The sequence below is a fragment of the Indicator indicator genome, chromosome 1 (genome assembly GCF_027791375.1).
Source record: "Indicator indicator isolate 239-I01 chromosome 1, UM_Iind_1.1, whole genome shotgun sequence".
Lineage (NCBI taxonomy): Eukaryota > Metazoa > Chordata > Aves > Piciformes > Indicatoridae > Indicator > Indicator indicator.
In genome coordinates, this window is record NC_072010.1 from 105,035,845 (window position 1) to 105,058,062 (window position 22,218).

General features: G+C 38.9%; 2 protein-coding genes across 2 annotated transcripts in view; both read left to right on the forward strand.

Moving 5' to 3' along the window:
• The first annotated feature begins 639 nt into the window (after positions 1 to 639).
• RBM11 (RNA binding motif protein 11) lies at positions 640 to 8,855 on the forward strand. The gene is made up of 5 exons (XM_054390459.1): positions 640 to 741; positions 4,703 to 4,865; positions 5,766 to 5,844; positions 6,552 to 6,645; positions 8,523 to 8,855. The coding sequence occupies exons 1-5, from the start codon at positions 640 to 642 to the stop codon at positions 8,853 to 8,855; spliced, it is 771 nt and encodes a 256-aa protein (XP_054246434.1).
• Positions 8,856 to 13,568: 4,713 nt separating this feature from the next.
• Positions 13,569 to 22,218, forward strand: part of LOC128981152 (ATP-binding cassette sub-family C member 2-like) — a 36,674-nt gene continuing 28,024 nt past the window's right edge. Inside the window, exons 1-4 of the mRNA XM_054399826.1 lie at positions 13,569 to 13,638; positions 18,076 to 18,203; positions 19,561 to 19,718; positions 21,536 to 21,713. Coding sequence (XP_054255801.1) covers positions 13,569 to 13,638; positions 18,076 to 18,203; positions 19,561 to 19,718; positions 21,536 to 21,713 — 534 coding nt within the window. The remainder of the gene's footprint in view (positions 13,639 to 18,075; positions 18,204 to 19,560; positions 19,719 to 21,535; positions 21,714 to 22,218) is intronic.

Here is a 22,218-nt window from a genome sequence, read left to right on the forward strand (position 1 = left end):
TGTCCTGCAGCTCTGCGGTGCCCAACCAGTCTGCCACTGCTCTCTTGTGATCTCACCCAAACGAGAAGGAACTACGGCACGGGCGCACACACGCTTCCTACCCAGATCATGTTTCTCTGCAGTGCATATTGCCACTGGCAGGCCTGACCCTTCCGTTCAGCGGGGAAAACCCAAGAGAAAGCAAATGAAAGAAACGTCTAAAAATGCTTAAGTTCCTTTCCTCCCCTCTCCCCAGATTAAAAGCAATAGCAAGCGCCTGGCACCAGCCGCCTGCAGGCTTAGCGTCTCTCTAAACCGCTCTTAAATAAAGCTGCATCACAGAAGTCATCGGATTGGAAAGGACCCTCGAAAGTCATCTTGTCCAACCCCTCTTCAGTAAGCCAGGACATCTCCAACTAGATCAGGCTGCTCAGGTCTATTTACAGCTACGAGGCGGCCTCCAGCGGCAGCAACACCCACCGCGCTCCGTTTCGCTCTGCTCTCCCCACCCTGTGCGGTATTCCTTCACAGCGCACCCGCAGCAGACGCCAGGCACCACCCCTCGCACAGAGCGCTTGGACCCCCAGCTCGCTCCCTAGCAACGCGCCCGACCGCGCGGCGCTTTACGGTCTCTCGGTGGGACCCGGCGGTGGCGCCACCATGTCCTCTCCGGGGCGGTCCGAAGACGCGGACCGGACGCTGTTCGTGGGGAACCTGGAGAGCCGCGTGCGGGAGGAGATCCTCTACGAGCTCTTCCTGCAGGTGGAAGGCGGGCCTCCAGGGGCGGGACGGGTCCGCAGGGCGGAGGCCTCAGCGGGCCCCAGCCAGGCACTACAGCCGTTTTGGGCCCGGGCCCGGGCAGGGACGAAGTAAGGCTTCTGGCTGCGATTCGCTCCACCGGCGCTCTGCGCTGGAGAGCGGTCACGGCAGCCTCCGCCGCAGTAGCGAAGCGGTGCAGGCGGCCGGAAGGCGCGAAGCCGCTGGGCAGGGAAGGCCGTGGCTTCTCCTCAGCCCGCCGCAGGGTGCGGTAGCCGCAGTCTGCCTCTCGCAAGCCAGCCCGCATCGCCGTCCGCGCCGCATCTCGACTGTTCACGACCGCCGGCCGCGCCGGCCGCTTCGGCTCCGTTACCCTTGGCGCGTCGCGGGTGGGAGAGGTCCCTGTCCTGCCCATTTCCCCATCCCTGGGTTTGCCTCATCCCGGCTGTGCAAGTTTTGGTGCCTTAGATGGGCCTCGAGTTAGGTAGTTAAAGACTTTTTTTTTTTTTTTTTTAATCTCTAAGGGAAAAAAATATTTTTTACTCTTTTAAAAGATGTTTTCTGAGTATGCCATTTTTGATCGGTAATTTGATTAAGAGAAAATAGTGTAAAACCTGATTGTGTTTTGAGCAAGGTTGAAACTATTAAACAGTGTGAATGATCTTCTGGTGGGGCTCAGGACTTACACCTGTAAATGACCATTACAGGTGTAAATACATAAGACCTAAATGTCTTATGTTTCAAGGCTTGAGAAGATATTTAAAATTCCGTGGATGAGATTTTCAGAGAGGTGGGGAGAAAAAAGTAGCTGGACCAGTTTCAAAACCTGTGTTTTGTCCTCTTTCTTTGGAAATAAGGTATGCCAAGGAGGAAGAAAGCAGAGACAAGATGTTGACATTGACTTGGCTTCAGTTTTGATCTCAGATTGACAAAATCTCTGGCTAAGCCAGACTTATTAACCTTCAATTAGTAAACAAAAGATGGAGAAGTATATGGAGAGGAGGGAGCATTTTATCACTAATGCAAGCTTCAGATTTCAAGGTGGATCAACAAGAGTTGCTGACTGTGGGATTTTCCTGAGTTTGTTTATGGTGTATTTCCGTGGTGGTTTTAATTTTTTTCCCCCATCTGACATGATGTAGTCAACCACAATAAAGTAAAAAGCTCTTGACTGGACAGCTTCGTGATGGTATGATGACAAGCTTGTTTCTAATTTCCCTCAGTCTTGGAAGTGAACCTTTCTTCCTTCTAGTGAGTTTGCAAAATAAGGAGATGTGGACAGAATCATCTGTTCTCTTGTGATTTTATTTGCTAATCAAAACTATTTTTATTGGCCATCATTCCACTGATTAATCTGATATTCGTTCTGTTAACTATGCAAGATCTCTGTATGCTACCCCATTTGCATTGAAAGGCGTTTTCATTTGGTATACTGAGGCCCCTTGGGATTTAAGCAGTTTCCATCTCTTTGTAACTTTCAAGTTTTAACTTTTTCATAAAATTAGCTAAGAAACACTTGTTTCCTTTTTTTTCCCTCTGTCTTATTTTCTATGCAAGTAATCCTACCTGTTTCCAACACTGAACAGTAGACTGCTGTTTAACTGTAAATCTTAGGTTAAGAAAGCTTATCTTGCCAGTGGACATGAATAATACCGTGCAAGTTCTGAGAGCAGATGCTCTCAGAATGTGCTTTTGTCTGACTCTTCTGTATAATCTGCAGCAGTCACAGAACTGCTGACTTTATCTGGGTCTTTAGGTCATCCCAATAACAGCTGCTTATCTGTTTCCTTTGATTCATCTGGTTCTCACTCAAGTTTCTCTGTCTTTTGCTGCAACAGCACATGCTTATCATTGCAATATTGTCCTTTCTTGGAAAGCATACAGTTCAATGCTCCTGCTATGGCATAATCCTAAACACGCACTCCTAACCTGCAGCTTTCCCCCCATCAAATTATGAACAAGTACTTGTTATTGCTTTTAAACTATTCCTATTTTTACTTAGGAACAGGAAGACTACATATTTAAAAGTTGGACCTGCAAAGGACTCTGTTGCTTCTAGTTCTTGAAGAACCACATCCTCCTCCTTATTAGGCAGATAATAATCAGGAGACTGTATACATGTAATTTTTTTAAAAAATGCAGGGTAGTGCAGAACAACAAAAATGCTTTAAGGAGCCACTTGAATTGAAAAATAAACGTGTTAAGAACCTTTCTCATACTGTTTCTTTAAAAACAACAAAAGAAAACAAAAAACAGATGAAAAAGCCCAGAAAACTTCAAGATGAGATCAACTTTTTGAAGATTCCCTGCACAGGACAACCTAGGTAGTATCCATTGCTGCGTAGTCTCTCCACCAATAATAAAAATAATGTTACATTATTTTTGATCCTTTGTATTTATTTGTATGACTTCCCTACTTTCACCAGGGTTGAGGGCTGGGGAGCGTTTCATTTTTCAGCAGAAGCATCTTAATTGAGGATGAGTTTATATGCAGCTGGCAAAAGTGTACGTTATTATCACAGATGACAATCGTAATTAATATCTTTATTCTGACAACATGGAGGGTATAATAAGGGAGATGGCACCACATCATCACTCTAAATGCTCGCAGCAGACAAATTGCGGATTTGTTGTTGAAAATGCAGAATATTAATAAAGTAGATTACTTTTTATGGCTTATTCATTTGAGTATATGCTGTGTTTATTTTGAATGTTTATGCAGTTTAGTTCTTCTAAAGCCATTGATGATTTCTGAGTGACTTTTACTGAAAAGTACTTACTACTGCATCAGTAGTAATGGAAGCTATTTCCACCAATGAGTGCGTTTGGTTTTTTTTTTTTAATTCAAAACAAAGAATTATTCTTCTACTGTAGTAATTTAGATATTCAGGTTTGGGATGTAGTTTTTTTATTGTTGTTTTGCTTTGGTTTTGTACTGAGGGATTTTTTTTATAACTTACATTGGCTTCATTGCTTATCCAGATACTGTATCCTAGAGGTAAGTTGCATCCTTAACCCTTCCGAGGCATGGCAGGAGACTGCTGTTGGGCATTTCTTTTCTCTCTGCTAAACTAGCTGTATGTATAGTTTTTTTGATGAGAAACTTAATTTGGTGATTTAATACACTGATTCCAGCATGTGTAGAAAAACATAATTTTTAGTAGCTCTTATTAAAATGATTAAACATGGAGCCAGTGTTTATCACTGCTTTAATTTGGTTCTAGAAGTCCCATGCAAGGATTGAAATGGTACATGTAGGCAGAGATGGAACTTTTCAGTGAAGGAATTTTAGCCAAAGTGTGTGGTTCAGCATTTTATTTTACTGATGGGGCTTGGGTTGGCTTTTTTTCTTTGAAGAGCGGCAAAAACAGTATGTTCTCTCTGATGAGATGATAGAAGGCTTCCTGATTTCATGTCATGCAATTGTGATGAGGGTGACAGAAGATATTGTGGTGCTTCCAGAATCTTGCTTTCCCACAGTGCTGATGCTGCCCATTTTAGAGATTTAAACAAGACTAAAATGGAAGCCTGTTAATGAAATAGGTAACTTTTAGATAACTGGTATCAATTTTCCTTAGTTGTATTAGCTGTGCAAAGAAAAAAAAAAACAACTAATAATTGTACATGCAAAAAATAACTTTTGCTATGGAGTCTAAATTAGTCTCCTTGCATCAGGTATAATTTTTAAAATCATCAAAAACATCTGATTATTAAACACTAAACATTACCCATTATAAAGTGATGCTTGGCTCCCCTTTAAAATTTGTGGAGCTAGTTTTTGTCTGCAGAATGCTCAGAATTCAAGCTTGGGGAATGTGAAGAGATTTTCAAATTTGAGATTTTTATACTGACAAATTTATATGGTTTCTGACTATGGCTAAATATACCTCACTATGACATATTTAAAATAGAATGAAATGTCAATTTCTTTTAATTTCTGTAAGGAAATAATACAGCTTTCTTTCAGGCTGGACCATTAATCAAAGTGACGATTTGTAAGGACAAAGAAGGAACACCTAAGTCTTTTGGATTTGTCTGCTTTAAGCACGAAGAATCAGTGCCTTATGCAATAGCTTTGCTGAATGGAATCCGTTTGTATGGAAAACCAATTAAAGTGCAGTATCGGTTTGGTATGTTAGTCTCGATTAAGTTTTTGTAAATTTTTCATTTTTCTAATAACAACTTTTGTATCCTAAAGCCTTTTACAAATATGACGATTTATCATTGAAACAAATTCAGGTCCATGGGTTTTTAACAAAAATTTCTGGCAGCTTTTGCATTTGGAAGGATTCAGTCTTTCTATTTTTTTGTTTACTAAGAGAATACAATAGGTTGGTTCAGAACAGCATAACATACAAGCTAGCTCAGACTACACTGTATAGAAAACACTGCAGCAAAGGCTTTCATGCCAGTTTATATTTAGGAACCAAGGTGTGACTTTAATTTGCACACTGTCAGGAAAAGTTAGTTTAATAAGTGCTGCCACATCAAGTGGTTTAATAATTTTTATACTAAAGCCACAGGGTTATCAGAACTGTTGTTTTAAGTGGAAGGGATCGTTTGAAGAATATAGTTAAATCAGAGTCACATTCTTCATTTTATGTTTATGAAAATAAACCTAGAGAGATAATGATCAGACAAAATTTGCAAGCCAAACATTAAGGGCTCATGTTCCCACTTTGCACTGTGCCACTCCTTACTTAGAAACTGCTCTGTACAGCCTTTAGAGTTCAATGGCTGGGGTTCCTAAAATCATAAACATCTTTTACGTCTGTAACTGAATGGGAATTGCTCTATTCTTTATTACTTCAACATTCCTGATTTATGCTTCTGTAAGTAAATGATAAATGAACTGCTTTAAGGGGTAAAATGATGCTATAGATTACCTGCCATAAAATGGCACCTTATCTTTATATTCTAACTTAGATACATTAGCACACTACAGATGACTCAGAATGCTTTCTGTGGTTTTGATTTGTTATTTGAATAGTTGTAACTGAATAGTCATTATGCTCTTGTCTTATTTACAGGGAGTTCTCACTCATCAGAACTAAGCAGTCCCACACAGGGTTTTGAGAACTATGTTGACTTATATTCACCTTCATATAGGTAAAAAAGATCAGCTGTGAATTAACTGTATGATTAAAATTTTTTAAAATTGATGTTTTAAAATAATTTGATGTGGTAGAGCAATCTTTAGGCTTTTCATTAAAACAGCTGTTGCATGCTTTTAATTGCATCCTTACTGATGACTTGCAACTGGGCACAGTTAGTGTTTGGGTTATATTGCTAGAGGTTCAATTAGCTTGAATTGTACATTTATTTGTTTTGGCAAGATACAGGACCATAAGAAAATACAGAAATACAGTGGTTTTACTGGCAATGTTTGCAGCTGTAACAGGAAAAAAATCTGACAACATTTTAAACACCACTGAGTTTGTATCTGTATTTTTTTGTCTGTATCTATACAAGCAGCTGTCGTGCACATATGAACGCACAGGTGTAGGCCTTTTGCAGTGGAAGTCTAAACACCCCAGATTCAGTATTTTTCAATGTTTCAACATTTTTATTTAAAATGTGACAGAGCTTTCTGTGGAAGCTAAACTTGGATGGCAAAAATACAGAACTCTTTTGCATTTGCACTTATGCACATGAGGCTGTGTTTTCCTTCCTTTGTAATATTTTTTCATGGAAGTCTAGTTGTTAATATCTCAATTCTCCTCTTGCTTATTTTAACTGAAGAGTTAAGTCTCAGCACTCTATTAAGCAGTATGTGGTAGATGTCTGGTCCTTGTGTATTTGCTTGTTTTTCCTAGGTATCAAGAGCCTTATGGAAATCCTCCATTTCCTGTTACTCCTTTTCCCATGAACAATAGTTTACCTCATGAATACTCAGGCTTTCAAAAGATGGTGAGTTTGTGTTAAAAGTTAACAATTTTGGAGCTCTTTTGCAAACAAGAGTCTTAAAATGTGGTTTAGGCTCCTAACTTTTACTGTATTAGGTCTGTTTATTTTAGTACCAAACCAAACTATTTTCATACTGCAGGAACGTCTTAAAGCTATTTAGGTTAGGGAGGCGAAAAATGACTGAAGTCTACAGATGGAGCTCTCCTGCACTGTGTTCCAAATCAAATCCCGTTGGTGAGACAACCTAACATAGTAAAATTACAACATTGCAAGCAATAGCTTCTTCCTATAGAACTAAGCGGTCAGGAAACCTCTTAGCTTTTCTGCTTAGTTCAGAAATACCCAGCAGAAGTTTGAAATGTCCTAAAACTCCCCCAACAAATCACCATTGCACAAACTGGGGCAAGGAGACTGTGAGGGTTTCTGCCCCTGAAATTTTTCACAGGATCACAGGATGTTAGGGGTTGGAAGGGACCTCTGGAGATCTTTGAGTTGAACCCTCCTGCCATATATAATCTAGTGCATATCCCTGCAGTTCTTGTGTTCATGATTTACTTTCACACCAGTGGACAGTGAGAATCTGTGTTCCACTTCCCCTCTAACAGACTCTGGCACACTGGGCCATTCTTGTCCTAATCTTTTTTTTGTCTGAGATACTCCTCAAGACAAGGGAACTGGTATCTTCAGATAGCAAACTGTGAGCCAAGCCTTACTCACCAGAGACATTCCAGTGTTTCTGAATCTGATGAATTTGGATTGCTAGGACTGAATAAACCCAGAATTGATTGTGAGGTACCAACTGGACAGTTTTGCTGCCATCCAATCTGACTTGAGGAATTGGCAGGCACTTTCTAACTGTACAAGGGGTATGGTATCTGGACAGGTTACTCTTGTAGGCTGCAACCTGAGCAGTAAGATGGAGAGGTTCTGTTCCCTCTTGCACAGATGTGCTGGTAGCCTGCCTTCCTTCTTACCAGGCTGCACTCTCAGAAGAGCTGAAGCATGCACAAACTTTCCCATTCCCTCCATTCTGGTAGGACAGTTTGGGAGTATACCATCTCCCTCACTGTGCTCACTGATAAGCCCACTCCTCAGTAGCAACACCAGTATATAAATACTGAAAGCACATGATTGACTTCACTGTGTTTTCTGCTTCCTAGAGGGGGAAGGTATGCAGTATGTCTGCAATAGTAAGTTGGTTGCACCTTCAGCAGGAAGCAACCTCCTGACATGTACACCATCATGCATCTTCCTTACCTTTATTTGGGTCAGCCAGGCAGGCTACCTACTCAGACATGTTCCCCCTAATTCTTCAGATTATTGACCATCATTAGAAAGATGCTCTTTTCTGACCTCTATGTCTGTATTTGGGATGTGCATTTTGTATGAGAGGGGACTCTTGGGATACTTTAGGGACTGTAGAAAGAAGCTGGATAATTACTATGGTGTTCAGAGCACTTTGATCTAGAAATTCACTGTGCCTTGTAGGAATGCTTTATTTCACATTAATTTTAATTAGTTAAACCGGTTAAAAAAAATGCAGATGTGTATGTCTTTACATTAACAACAGGCATTGCAGTTAGAGATGTTTACAACATATAAAGATGAAGTTATGCCATGTTTGATTACCTTACACAAAGACTAATTAGCATTTAATCTTAAATCAGGTGACACCTCTGTTCTTACTTTGCCATGAAAGATTGTCTACTTTTTCCAGGTAGACTAGTTGATACAATAAATGTTTTATTTTCAAACATTCTGTGTTATGTTATTTTATAATGTATTAGTATTTTCATTGTAGAAGTTGTAATGCATGCAAGATTAAATTCTTCAGAACTTCCTCTTTACAGTATTAACAACTCAAATTTCTGTTTCTCTAGATGAACCATTTTTTAGCACAGCAATACACAGTACAGAGTTCACTGGGTCAGCAGTTTCCTTACTGTCAGATGACTCCACCATTGCCTTCAAATTTTTCCTTTTCTCCCTATCAGAATCAAGCTGTAGATTTTAAGTCTGCACAGAGTTCTTTTGAACTGGCTCTGCCACATTCAAGTGAATGTGAAATGCACCAGATGGATGGAAGCACCTCTAAAAGAAAAAGAGAACAGCAAAATTGTGACAGTGACACTAGTGTTGAGGATGACAAAGTGAGACAAAGAGAGCGTGACCAAAAATACAAGAAGCGCAAAGCCAAGAAAAAGATGCATTAATACTATGCAAATTGTTAATATTTCTTTTTTCTTTTTTTTATTATATTCAGTACTTTTATTTGAGAGAACATCAACCTTTCGCTTTTGCACTTTATTTAAAAAGCAATTTTCAAGATTCACATTATTTTTCTAATGTGTTATGTAGAAGATGTGCTGATACTTTATTTACAACCTACTGAAAGAGCAAAGTTCTATTTAAGATATAGGAAGCATTTGAAAAGTCTTCCTAATAAAGGAAAAAAGACTTTGGTTTCTCCCATTCTGTCCTCCCCTCCTAACTCATGTAATATAGAAACTTCATGAAAATACATAATTTCAGCCACTCATGAAGCATATGTATCACTTCATCACTGATGGAATGTGTTGTTTTGAACCGTGTAAGAATTTTCTGGACACTGAAGAAGTGGGCAGACTGAAAATTCTAAGTGTCACATCAGAGATGTGCTTGTCACTGAAATACCAGCACCTATAAATTTTTCTCTTTTCTGATTAAGCTCTGATTTAGCTGTTAGAATCAGCTTGTATGGTTATTTGAACTGGTTGTTTGTTTTTGGTTTTGTTGTTTTTTTTTTTTTCCCCAGGAGTAAATCTGAGGTAAATACAAGGCTTATGTATGTAACAGTACTGGAATGTATGTACTTTATGGGTTACAGTTATGTACTGACCAGAACTATGTGCATATATATATATATATATATATATATGTGCATCTTTCTATAAAATTACTCTCTAGTGATTTATTTTTTTACTTGAGAATCTAAATGTTCATTGTAACAAATAGATAATAAATTTAATGAGTATCTTATCTACTTGTTAGCCAAAAAGCATGAGTCAGTGGAGTTAGTGCTACCTCTTAAGAAGAAAAGTTCTTCTCTTGTGCATCAGAGGAAGAATAAACTATCTGATACCATGATGAATCAAAGTAGTTAAAGAACCTGTTTTCTGTTGTGAATTCACAACTGCTGCCAACAACCTTAAGACAACTCCAGAGGTATTATCTTATGCAATACCAAGTACAGGTGAAACGCTTCTAAGATCCTACTATATGAGAAAGTGAAACAATTATCAGTTCTTTAATATTAGTGAAACTTTAATATTGCTTTAAGATAAATCTTCATATTAGATGTAGGCTTCAAATTGAACCTTATGATAAAAAAGGATTTTGGTTTTACTGAACTCAGTTTTCTCGATTATACTGTTGGTTTGCTTGAAAGGAATACTTTTAATCCTGACACCAGTACTGAGGAAGAGTATCTGAGTTAACTCGTTTAAAGGTGATGTGTTTTGCAAGCCCGAAGAAGTTTCAGCAATGGACAAATGTTTAGCTTGTGACAATTTCTCTTTTGTCTGATAAGATAATCACAGTAAAATTATTTTCTCAAGACATAGCTTTTAACTTCCCAAAGGGATTGCCTTCTTTAGCTTCAGGGACATTCTTATAACGTCACACAGTATAGGACCCTTGAAATGTCATTAGCAACTGAATTCAGCCTTCTTTAGAAAGAACTTACGTAACAGTAGCTTATGCCTTAAATAAGATTTATGCCATATGTTTTAAGAAACTTGGTAAGTCTACCCAGTTCCTTTCTCTTTTGCCCTGTAACCTTGAACCCTGTAAACATGAACACTCTGTTTTATCTTTTGGGTGGTTTTGTTTGGGTTTTTTGGCTGTTTGTGTTTTTTTTTCTCCACCAGCAACTTTAGGACTATGTAAATGTAATTAACTTCTGTGGAAAGATACTGCTGACCTTATACTAGTAAATCACTGATCACAGCATTTGCCACAATAATTGAAAAAAATAGCAAGCAAAATACACTGGATTTCTTTAACCCTGTTCCCTAATGTTAAAGAAATGTAATATAATTGAATAGAGGAAGAATACATTAACATTAGCTTAAGTTAGAATAAAGTTCATCAGACAAAAGAGAAAACAGATGCCCAATCCAGAGTTAGCCTAGAGAAAGAGAATCTTGGACAGGTCTATGCCAATATGTCTTTATCAGACTTTCTCAAACAGATAAAATAATATGTTCTATGCAATTATGCTGTATAAAAGGGATGTCTGGGAGGATCAGATTGAATATGGCTAATATCAATAAAAATCTTGTGAAGGAATAATTAATGTTTTTTTCCTCAGTCTTTTTTTTTTTTTCGTGAGGGAGGTATGGGTTTTAATAAATTTGGATATCCCCATATCTGAAACTCATCAGTATGTTAAGAAAAGCTGGGCATGTGGGAATGTGCTAAAATTATGTTATCGGTAACTACGTTTCTTTTGTACATCTGTAAACTTAGGACATTACTTTGGTCAGGGCCCATTGATATTTCAATTATATTGTTACCATGTTTATGAAATAAAATACTGGAAATAAAACATGTGAGTTTGGCCTTGACCAAGTATTTCTTCCACAGAAGAAAGCTAATTATTGTTATTTTGTCCTGGTCTTTCGCTTCCCATGCTGGTGGCTGACCACATGACCTTGCTTTCCTTCACATCACACAGGTCTTGCATTTAGACTTGCTTCTCTGTATTTTATGATACAGAGTGCAGTGCATATTTATTTCCTTTTAATTTCCAAAACTTTGGAGAGATCAATATTGCTACAGTCAGTGATGCATTCATTTAAGGTGGCAATGTGCCAGGTCAATGCAAGACAAAGGGGAGGTGCCATATTAACTAGAGTAAAATTAAGATACTGATTTTTACTAACTTCTGGGAAAAAACATTTATGTTAAGGAAAAAAACACAGCACCTCTTCCTTTACCACCTGGAAGAGGAAATTGCCATCTATGCGTTCCAGGAACCTCTTAGATTTCTGGTAACTTGCTGTGTTGCCCTTCCAACAGATATCTGGGTGGCTGATATCTCCCATGAGACCCAGGGCTTGTGAATGTGAAGCTGCTCGTATCTGTTTATAGAGGGCTTCATCCACTAAGTCTTCTTGGTCAGGTGGCCTGTAGCAGATCCCCACTATAATGTCACCTTTCCTTACTTTCCCTTTAATCCTCACCCATCAGCTCTCTGTTGCTGCTTCTTCTATGCCCAAGTAGAGCTCTGCACTCCAGCCGGTCTTTGATGTAGAGGGCCACACCCTCTCCCCTCCTCCCCTGTGTTTTTTCCCTAAAGAGCTTATATCCATCTAGGTCTACACTGCAGTCATGAGAGCCAGCCATCCCACCATGTTTTACTAATGTCAATGACATGATAGTCCCACAAGCACATGCGCATTTGTAGTTCTTGCTTGCTCCCCATGCTCTGTGCGTTAGTGTAGAGACATTTAAGTTGGGGTTCCATTGCAGCTGCTTTACTGCTTTACTGACTGGAGTTCCCTTATCCTGCTCTTCAGGTACTCTCTTCACAGGTTGCTGTCCAACTTCAGGCCTGGGGTGCTTCTTAGTATCATTGGCATTGACTGAGCACCCATTCCCCCAGCAACTCTAGTTTAAAGCCCTCCTCACTAGATTGGAAAACTGTTGTCCAAAGATGTTCTATCCCTCCTCTGAAAGATGGACCCCATCAGCTCCCAGAAGACCAGATTTCTGAATGTAAGTTTTATGGCTTAGTCAAAGCCCTGTTTATGACACCGCTACCTCAACCATTTACTGATATTCCCTATTCTGTCAGACTTTTCAACCCCCTTCCCCTTAACAGGGAAGACTGATGAAAAGACTATCTGTGCTCCCAAATCCTTCACTGCCACTCCCAGTGCCTTGTAGTCCCTCTTGATGCTCTTTAGGTTGCTCATTTCTGTGTCGTTGCTGCCCATGTGAAACAGCAGCAGTGGGTAATAGTGGAATGTACAAGGTCAGGCAACCTCTGTTATATCCCTTCCTACCTACCTTTACTTTTAAATACTAATGAGAAAACTGTTTGAAGCCTGCAAAAAGCAAAATAATAAAGTATTGAGAAGTAAAAAAAGTCAAAACTTGCTTATCTGGTACACAGTAGGCCAGAGCTCCTGAGTGCTGCATCAGCAGGTTCCAGAGACAGGCTGGAGTTTCAGCTGCTAGTCCTAGGTGGAATAGTTCTGCTGGTAGTGAGCACACACTTTCTAAGCTTTATCTGTAAATGTTGTAAGTTGGATCTATTCAGCAGCAATGGTGCTGCTGTGCTAGTTCCATGAGACATGGAGCTGGGGTCATGAAGCAGTTTGCTCTGTGAGCCCAACTCTAAGGTGAAAATACTGTTGTCATTTTCTGGTGCACTAATATACTTCTGGTAGAATATATCCAGCTACATGCTAGTAAAATGTGGTTTTATGCGTTTAGTCATAAGACGGGATGCATGCAGACAACCACACGCCATTTCCTCCCCTGCCCTCTCAATTTTTCAGCTCCCTAGTGCAACACGCGTCGGGCCTGTTATTCGGTGCCACCAAGGAGGCAAGAATCACTCGCAGCCCATGCCCTTGGTGCTGCAGGTAACGTTTTGGAGCACAGAATATATTTCACCACAAGCTCTGCGGACGTGGGGACACCGGGCCTTACGGCCCGGCCAGGCCGGCAGAGTTACCAGTGGCACCCCTTCTCCGGCCCGGTGGGGCTGGCGAAGCGCACGGGCCTTAGTAGACTCCAGCTGCACGAAGGCTGAAGCTGAAGCAGAGCCGCCGCGCCTTGCCTGGTCCCAGGTCCTCCGAACGCCACCTCCCGCTGCCCCTCCCGGCGGAAGGGCCGGGGGAGGCTTTTCACAGCGTCAGGCTCGGGAAGGAATCATGGCTGGCTCCCGCGGGAGGCAAGGCTTCTACGAGAGCCTGAGTCTCAGCGGCAAGAAGGTGACACAGCGCGGGGAGAAGAGCAGGGAGGATACGATTGTCACGGTGTTGTGGGCGGGATGCGCCTCACCGGGGCCCGCATCGGGGCCCGCTTGTTGTCCCGGAAGGGAGCTTGCGGCTGCCGAGTGTGCCACACCGCCCGGGGCCACCGGGACAGCCGCAGGGACGTGCGGGTGGTTTCTTTAAACCTGACCTGGTTTTGTGTAGGATTCGTGCTAAGTCTGTGCCTAAAAACAATGAAGCTATTGACAACTGATAAGCTCTGCTCCGTGTCCTTTGAATTTTTAAGGTGGGAATAATCTTTAGGTCATGCTTTCGCTCAGTATTTCTTACCATTCTTTTCTTAGGGGAAATAGGAATTTTGCTACAGGCAGGAGTAGGAGCAGGGTTTAGGCAGGGAACGTTTTCGACTAAGGTTTCTACCGGTGTTGTTCAATAGTAAAAGACAGTAGTTTAAACACGCAATGGTAAATGGTAATGATCATGGCAGACTTCTATCTGATAGTGAAGAGTGAGTAGATGCACAAGCAAATGTATCCGGGCTTGTTGTGTGGGGTTTTTGTTTTGTTTTGGGGTTTGTTTTTGGTTTTGGGGTTTGTTTTTGTTTTGCTTTGTTTCTCATTTAATCATTTGGCTTTTCGCTGAAAGTACCAGAAAAATTGTGGAAAATAGAGAATCTGAGGGCAGCCGTAGCAAACCTTTTTGATAGGTGGATGTTTTACACCACCTACCGAAGAGAACTGTAACTGCATCTTTGGCTAGAAATTATTTTAAGATGGTAATTAACTCCTTAGGTGTGCTGAAGTCACTTCTGGGTGTGGATGCACGTTCCTCAATAAGTATGGGAGAGTGCATATTTGTTTGCCTCTGTTACCTCCAGTGACTCATGAAATTGGCAGCAGTGCACAAGCTTCATATTTTTCTCCACATTTATATGTGCAGTACATGTTGGTAGTGTAAATGGAGTTTGCTGTTCTTTGGGTGTTAGCAGCTGATAACTTTCAAATGGGGAAACCCCCAGGATTTTAACTGTCAAAGATTTAAAGGATGTTTGTGTATATTGGACGTAGAATATCTCAATTTGTAAGGGACCTATAAAGATCATCAGGTCCAATTTCCACGCTTTACTGTTGGTGTGATCATACTCTAGAGTATGTGAAAACAGTGTAAAATTAAGTTGTTGGTGATTAATATCTTATTACTGGAAGTTAAGCTGTTCAAAAAGACTAGGAAGCATAGATATTTTTCATTCTTCATACCTTGAGTTAAAGTGTGTTGGTGAGAGAAAGTAGTGTAAGTATAGACCTTATTATAGCTCAGAATTAAGTAGCCCCAAAAAACTGCATGTTTAATAAAAGAAAAAAAAACAAAATGGAACTCTTTCAGTCTTTCAAGTAACTTTGATTCATTTTCCTTTTTTTCTTTTTTAAACAGAAACACAGTCCTGAAGAGAATGTTTTTTTCTTTAGTAAGTTAACATATTCCTGGTTTAGCAGGTGAGAATGTAATCCTTCTTGTTGATGTTCATTGATGCTCACAGAACTATAGAGCTTGCACTTGCTTTCTGCACTATCAGTTCTGGCTTGAGCCAGAGCCTGAGTCTGAGACTGCTGCAAGCTTTGTCTATAAAAATCGAAGTTTACAACCTCTAGAGGTTGTATTGAAATGTTTCATGGAGTATTGTTTATAAATAGTAACAGCCATTTTATAACTTACCAAATGGCATTATTTAAAACATTGCATTTTGGTAACATTCTTGTTACAACACACAATATATTTTGGCTATATTTTCTTTTTATTGTGGCTATCATTTTTTATTTCTTATCTCTCTGTGTTACATTTGTCAAGAGACAAAAATTAAGATGTTTCCTTTATACTCCATGTAGTGATACAAACATTTGATAGATCTCCGGAAACAAATATTCAGTATTACATTTTAAATATTTTCCATTTAGCCAATTTCATGCTCATTTTCTCCCCTCTTTTATGGCAGGCTGCATGTTGTTAATGTAGGTCACCTGCTAATAAACACCAATAAAGTCCCCACTTCTTGGGAAATTTTCCACTCAAAAATAGGAACAGAAACCTCAACTGTGTCAAGTCATGCAGCTTCCTATTACTTAATATTTTGGATGTTATTTCAAACTATTTCATGTGTCATGTCTTGTAACCATTACTCATTTTTAATATTTTTATTTTTCCTTCTTTATAAAATCATTTGAGTCAATATGTACACTTAAAAAATGTAAAAGTGAGTTAAAAGTATTTAAGGGTATTGTAACTATTTCTTGCTTTATTCAATGTTATTAATTTTAAAGGAAATTAAGGAAAAAGGGAAAACAAAACAATCAGATTGTTTTAAGGATTCAGACTATTCAGTTAAACTCTGGCCCAGTTAAAGTTAGATCTTTCAGATGAGCTCTGTTTCTTATCATATTCTACACCATAAATACAAATTTTAATTTTTCTAGAAAGTTCTGTAGTATACTAAGTGCAGTGATTCTATATCACATTTGTGTGTTCATTATTTCATGGTGCTCACCCAAATGTTTAATTATCCTTTGTATTTTTTAACCAATTCCACAATATTTAACAAAAGAAGAGAGGAAAAACCAAGAGATTTTAGTTCTTCTTACTGAGAGCTTATTTAACTGTGAAATAACTGGATGAAATTAAATTAATATTGTGAACATTTCCAATCACAAGCAAACAAAATTAATTGTGGCTAATATATAGGTGTCCTAAGTGCTTGCAATCTAAATGAGGAAGTTTCAAATTAATTGTCACATGTAATAAACCTATAATGCTCTATTATGTTTCTTTACAATTCTTTACCTCAGAAATGGTATAGCAGGATTTGCCTTGAGGTGTCAGAAGGCTCCAAGGAGACCTTACTGTGGCCTTCCATCTGAAGGCCACAATATCTGAATGGGGCCTACGGGAAAAGTGGTGAGGGACTTAGAATCATAGAATGGTCCAGGCTGGAAGGAACCTCCAAAGGTCATCTGGTCCGACCTCCCCGCAGTCAGCAGGGACATCCCCAACTAGACCAGGATGCCCAGGGCCTTGTCGAGCCTCACCTTGTTGAGCCTCACTTTGAATATTTCCAGGGGAGGGGCCTCAACCACCTCCGTAGGCAACCTGTTCCAGTGTTCCACTACCCTCATAGTAAAGAACTTATTCCTAATATCCAATCTAAATCTGCTCTTCTACAGCCTAAAGCCATTGTCCCTCATCCTGGCACTGTAGGCCTTTGTGATCAGTCTCTCTCCATCCTTCTTGTAGGCCCCCTTCAGGTACTGGAACGCTGCTATTAGGTCTCCCTGGAGCCTCCTCTTCTCCACAGTGAACAACCCCAGCTCCCTCAGCCTGTCCTCATAGCAGAGGTGCTCCAACCCCTTCATCATTCTCGAGGCCCTCCTCTGGACCCTCTCCATCAGGTCCATGTCCTTCCTATATTGAGGGCTCCAGACCTGCACACAGTGCTCCAGGTGAGGTCTCACCAGAGCAGAGTGGCAGAATCACCTCTCTGGATCTGCTGGCAACACATCTTTTGATGCAGCCCAGGATGTGATTGGCCTTCTGGGCTGCAAGCGCACACTGCCTGCTCATATCCAGCTTCTCCATCAGCACCAAGTCCTTTTCCTCAGGGCTGCTTTCTAACACCTCATTCCCTAGTCTGTATTGATAGTGAGGATTGTTCCAGCCCAGGTTTTAGGTTTTTAGAATGTTGGGTAGTGATAGGACTAGAGGGAATGGGTGCCAGCTAGAGGAGTGTAGATTCAGATTGGATGTTAGGATGAAATTCTTCACCATAAGGGTGTTGAGACACTGGAACGGGTTGTCCAAATAGGTGGTGGAAACTTCCATTATTTTTGTGCTGAAACTCAGTAATTTAATATTGTGACCTTGTTTAAAGATAAGTGGTAACATAATGAGTCCTCATCCCTGGAGGTATTTGAAAGACGTGTAGACATGCTGCTTAGGGACATTTAACGGTTAACATTTGTATCTTCAGGGTGTTTTCTAACCTAAATGATTTTATCACAGTGTAGTCCTGTGATACAAAAGGTATTCCAGATCAGAATAGTAAATGGTAATGATGCTGCAGATATTTAAGAAATAGTATATTTTCCTGTAAAGAAATAGGGGAACAGACATGTAGACAGATTCCAAGGTACAAAGGTTCTTCAGAATTTACTGTTCAGATGTGACAGTCGACTTGGATTCTTCAGGTGAATTTCAGTATGTTTAAGGTGACAGTAAGTATGATACCCTCTTTAGTCGGTAGGATAACAGATACTATTTTGATTATAGATATTGATTATAGATTTTATTTATATACACTCAATTACTTCGTTAACTTTTTGAGTTAGTAGTTTTCCTTGTTTTGCCTGTGTTTCAAGCTTTCTAAATCCATTGCCTCCATTCAGACTAATATCTCTAGGCTATAAGAAGCCACTGGAAAGGGATGACCTGTTTGAACTCAATGAAAGTGATTCACCATACAGCGTGTGTCCTAAATTTGAAAAGAAATGGAGAGAAGAAATCCAGAAGTTCTCCACAGGATCAAGGGTAGCTATAATTCTGACAATAAACAGTATCCTTTTCTAAATTTAAGGAGTTTGGAAGCTGGAGAAGATTTCTAAACTCTTGTTGCGTATTGAACAACCTACATTTTGTGCATCACAAAGGCCGCTTGGTGTTGTGATGAGTGATCTCTAGTGGATCTACAAGATTTCTCTGAATTGTTTAACTTCAAACTTACCTCTTAGAAAGATGTATAGTTACATTGTAACACTGCAAGTGATACAAGGTCTGATAGAAAATGTACTATGACTTTACTTTGGTCCTTAATTACTGTATTTGTAAAATGGTCCAATTAATTTGTCTCTGAACTGGTTTATTTCCCTGTGTCTTATGTGTTCATCTGTATTTCACATAGGTAGAGAAATCTGCTTTTGACTTGTTTATCAGTAGATTCTCTCACTTATTGAACACCATTTAAAAAATAAAATAACAATATTGTTTTTTACAGTATTCTAAGTTTTTACCCTGGTGATTTTCATCTAAATCATTGAGATTTCCAGTCACAGTTATTATTTTGTTATAGTTAAAGTGTACTGTTCTGTAATGTTAGGAAGTTCAGAAGAGAGAGGACTTAACCTGTGAGTCCACTAAGGGTGTAGGTTTTGGCATTTAAGGATTTTCCATGAAGTGGGCTTCTACACTCTGACCTCACTGCATCTATTCATTTTTTTTTTCTTACCTATTTGGCCTTTCTTGCACTGATACTGTACACACACCAAAACCTTTTATAAAAAAGCATTCAAAAGTATTTTTCAAAAAGGGTAATTTTAATTCAGGTACTTGTTTTCATTATTCAAGCAATCTGTAAAAAATATCCTGTCCTTTGACACTGTGGTAATTAAGAAAGGCTAACTCACTGGTTTTTGAGCTGTTGTAAGAATATGTGCAACTGTTTGAGCTAAGTTCAAACTGAAAAAAAATAGTTACTTGACAACTGAAAATATTCTGAAAGAAGAGAAACGTTATTCAACATTAAATATAAAGTTGCTGTAAGTCTCATATGGATGAAAATGCATTTATGTTGAAACTTTCTGATACATTTTTTTTGACCTGTGGCAATCATTTGAGAATGAAACTATTTTCTAATTATATTTGTGGGTGATTTGGGCAGCCCCAGAAATTATATTTATTCTTTCCTGGAAGACTACTAGCCAAGCTAAATAAAACTAGGTTTCATTTCTTACTCCAAAGCTTTTCTTCTACCTGTAGGAAATGCATTTTTCTGGATAACAATCATAGCGGTGGCTTAGATGGACACTTAATATTGTGTATTTTATGTTATTTAATGTAAGTGAAGTTAAAAATTTTATCTAATTCTGTACATGCTTTTGTAATCTCGCAGGCATGTTACATCGAAAGAGCTCTATTTAAGAGAACAAGTTTCCATAAACCATCTTTAATTTTGCCATTATGGCAAACATTTAAATTTTTATTGATTAAAGTTGCTTTTCTGAAAGTTACAACTGACATTCTGGCTTTCATGAGTCCACAAATAATGAAGTAAGTTGCTAATGTGTTTCACGTTATGTTCAGATGTTATGGTTTGAGGCTTGGGTGCCTTTAAGAACCATAAAGTTACAGACCTCCAGAGGCTATATAGGTCCAGGAGGAGGACTGAAAAGTGTAATTTTTTTGTTATTTCATTCCCATAAGCTCTGCATATCTATAAAAACGAACAGCACAAGCTGTTCTTCCCTTTTCCCTTCCTCTCTGCTCCTTGTTGGATGCATGGAGCCTTATCTTGGGTTTGGTGTGGGGAAGTGAGTCCTGGTTTGGCCTTATTCATACTGCCAGGTTTGTCCTGGAGCTGTCAAGCTGAATTGGTTGTGTGTCACTCGAATATTGGGGGTGCAGAAAGGCATAGTATGGGGGAATGGGGCATTCAGGTGTTGGATTTTGGCATGGTTTGGAGGGATGTTTGTGGAAGCTTTGACCTAAGGATGTTTTGGAGAACCGTGGCCTATGGATTTCTTTATATTTTAGATGCTTTTCAACTGCTATATGTAGTTTTGAATAGTATTTCGATTTCAACTTTTAATTTTATCCAGTCCTGATGTGGATTATTTAACTGCTTTAAGAAAAATTAGAGACCTTGTCTCGCTCCTTAAACCGAGACAGATTAATGGTCCTTTGAGCCGGAAAACAAAACCAGATAAATGGAGGCACTGCTGGGATAAAACCTCATTGGCAAATGGTTTGAAATTAATTGTATGGGGGTTTTTTGATTGGAAATAGAAGTTAAAATGGAGCTATTTTGGGTGTTTCAGTTTTTCATCGCTTGGGAAATAGTGATATTTAATGCTTTGATAGACTCAATTATACTTACTGCTCTGATGTCCCTTTTATTAGGGGCAGTCGGGGTTTTTGGCTTGGTGGAAACCTAGGTGTGACACAGTTCCCGTAGGTGTTTAGAGTAACAGTAGTAATGAAGCTAAATGATTACCAATATCAAAACCAAACTAAGCAACAGCTTAGATGTGAAAAGATTTTGTTCACTCTGCCAGTAGAAGTTAAATTCCACAGTACTGTATGTAAGTATTTAATATATAATTCAATGTTAAGAAAAATGGTATATTGAGGTATTTAACTTCCCTGCTTTTTTGTCAATATTTTTCACCTTCTATTTTTTAAAAAAACCCACGTGCTTACATATATAATAACATTGACAGGTTCAGCATTTGATGGAAAGCTGCAATAACTCTGTTGTTATTATATTGCTGGTTGATGGAAGTGGGTCTAGAAATTGTACTTACTACAGAGGTGCTTAGAATTTATCAAATACCTGTGTGTTTATAAAGAAAAGATTCAACAGAATTATTGTTAAGCTCCATATGATTCCCTGAATCAGTACAATCCTGAAGAAAATTCTTAACCCTGAAATCTGTTTGAAGGCATTGCAGTTGCTGGTTATTTAAGATAACCTTTTACGAAGACAAAAATACAAATTATGCTCTATTTTTTTTCCTCTCACTTTCAAGGTTGATAGTTGCAACCTTTCAGAGTACAAATACCTGATTTTTTTCTTTTTTTTTTCCCTTGTATGCCATTTTTCCTTTGTACTTACTTGTCAGTGAAGTCAGCATCAGTGTATTCATGTCTGGAGTAGTATTTGAGAATTGTTTCCAAGCTATAAAACTGAAAAACACTGAGAAGAGTTTCCTTATTTTTAACATTGTCTTTCTTTGTGACCTGCCACCATATCTGGATCCAAAATGCACTTAATTAAAGAAGCTGCCAGTGTGTTGTTTATTGAACTTTTTATTGTTAGCTGTTGACCTAGTGCACAGAATTTAAATTTTATTTTCCTTCATTTTCAGAGCAATGATAATGATCAGTGAAAATCATCCTAGCTCATATGGAAGTGGATATGGCTATGCTATTGCCCTGTTTTTTGTAGTTCTCTCACATACTTTTCTCCATCAGTTATACCAGCGTAACAACATGCTCACTGCAGTCAAAATCAAGACTGCAGTTGTTGGCCTGATATACAAAAAGGTAATAATGGATTCTCCTACTTTTCTTTCAAAACAAAAACTAAAATAAATGCACATTGTTAAAAGACAATACCAGCATAAACAAAACCCAGGATGTTATATGCTGGCAACAGACTGACCTTGTATTTTGTTGTTTATTTATAATAATTTGGAAATTCACCAGCATTTCTATTGTAAGACTCTAATCCTGAAATTGCATGTTTCTGTCAGACACCAATACAGACATAATATTGGAGATATACATGAAAACTGACCTCTGCCTGTTTCTGTTATGGGTTATTTTCCCAAATCTACTGAATGAACTTGGAAAATGTTTTAGGTTGGATGTCTAAGAAAAAGTAAGGGTATTGGGGATCACTGTTTTTGTGACATGGTAGTAGTGAATATGAGAAACTGAATTTTGCCACATTGTTTCCTTTGAAGGTTGAAAATTTCCCCCTGAATTTAGTGAAATTGATTTGAGTTGAATACCCAGAGGGTTCCTTGTTTTTCATATGTTTAAAAGA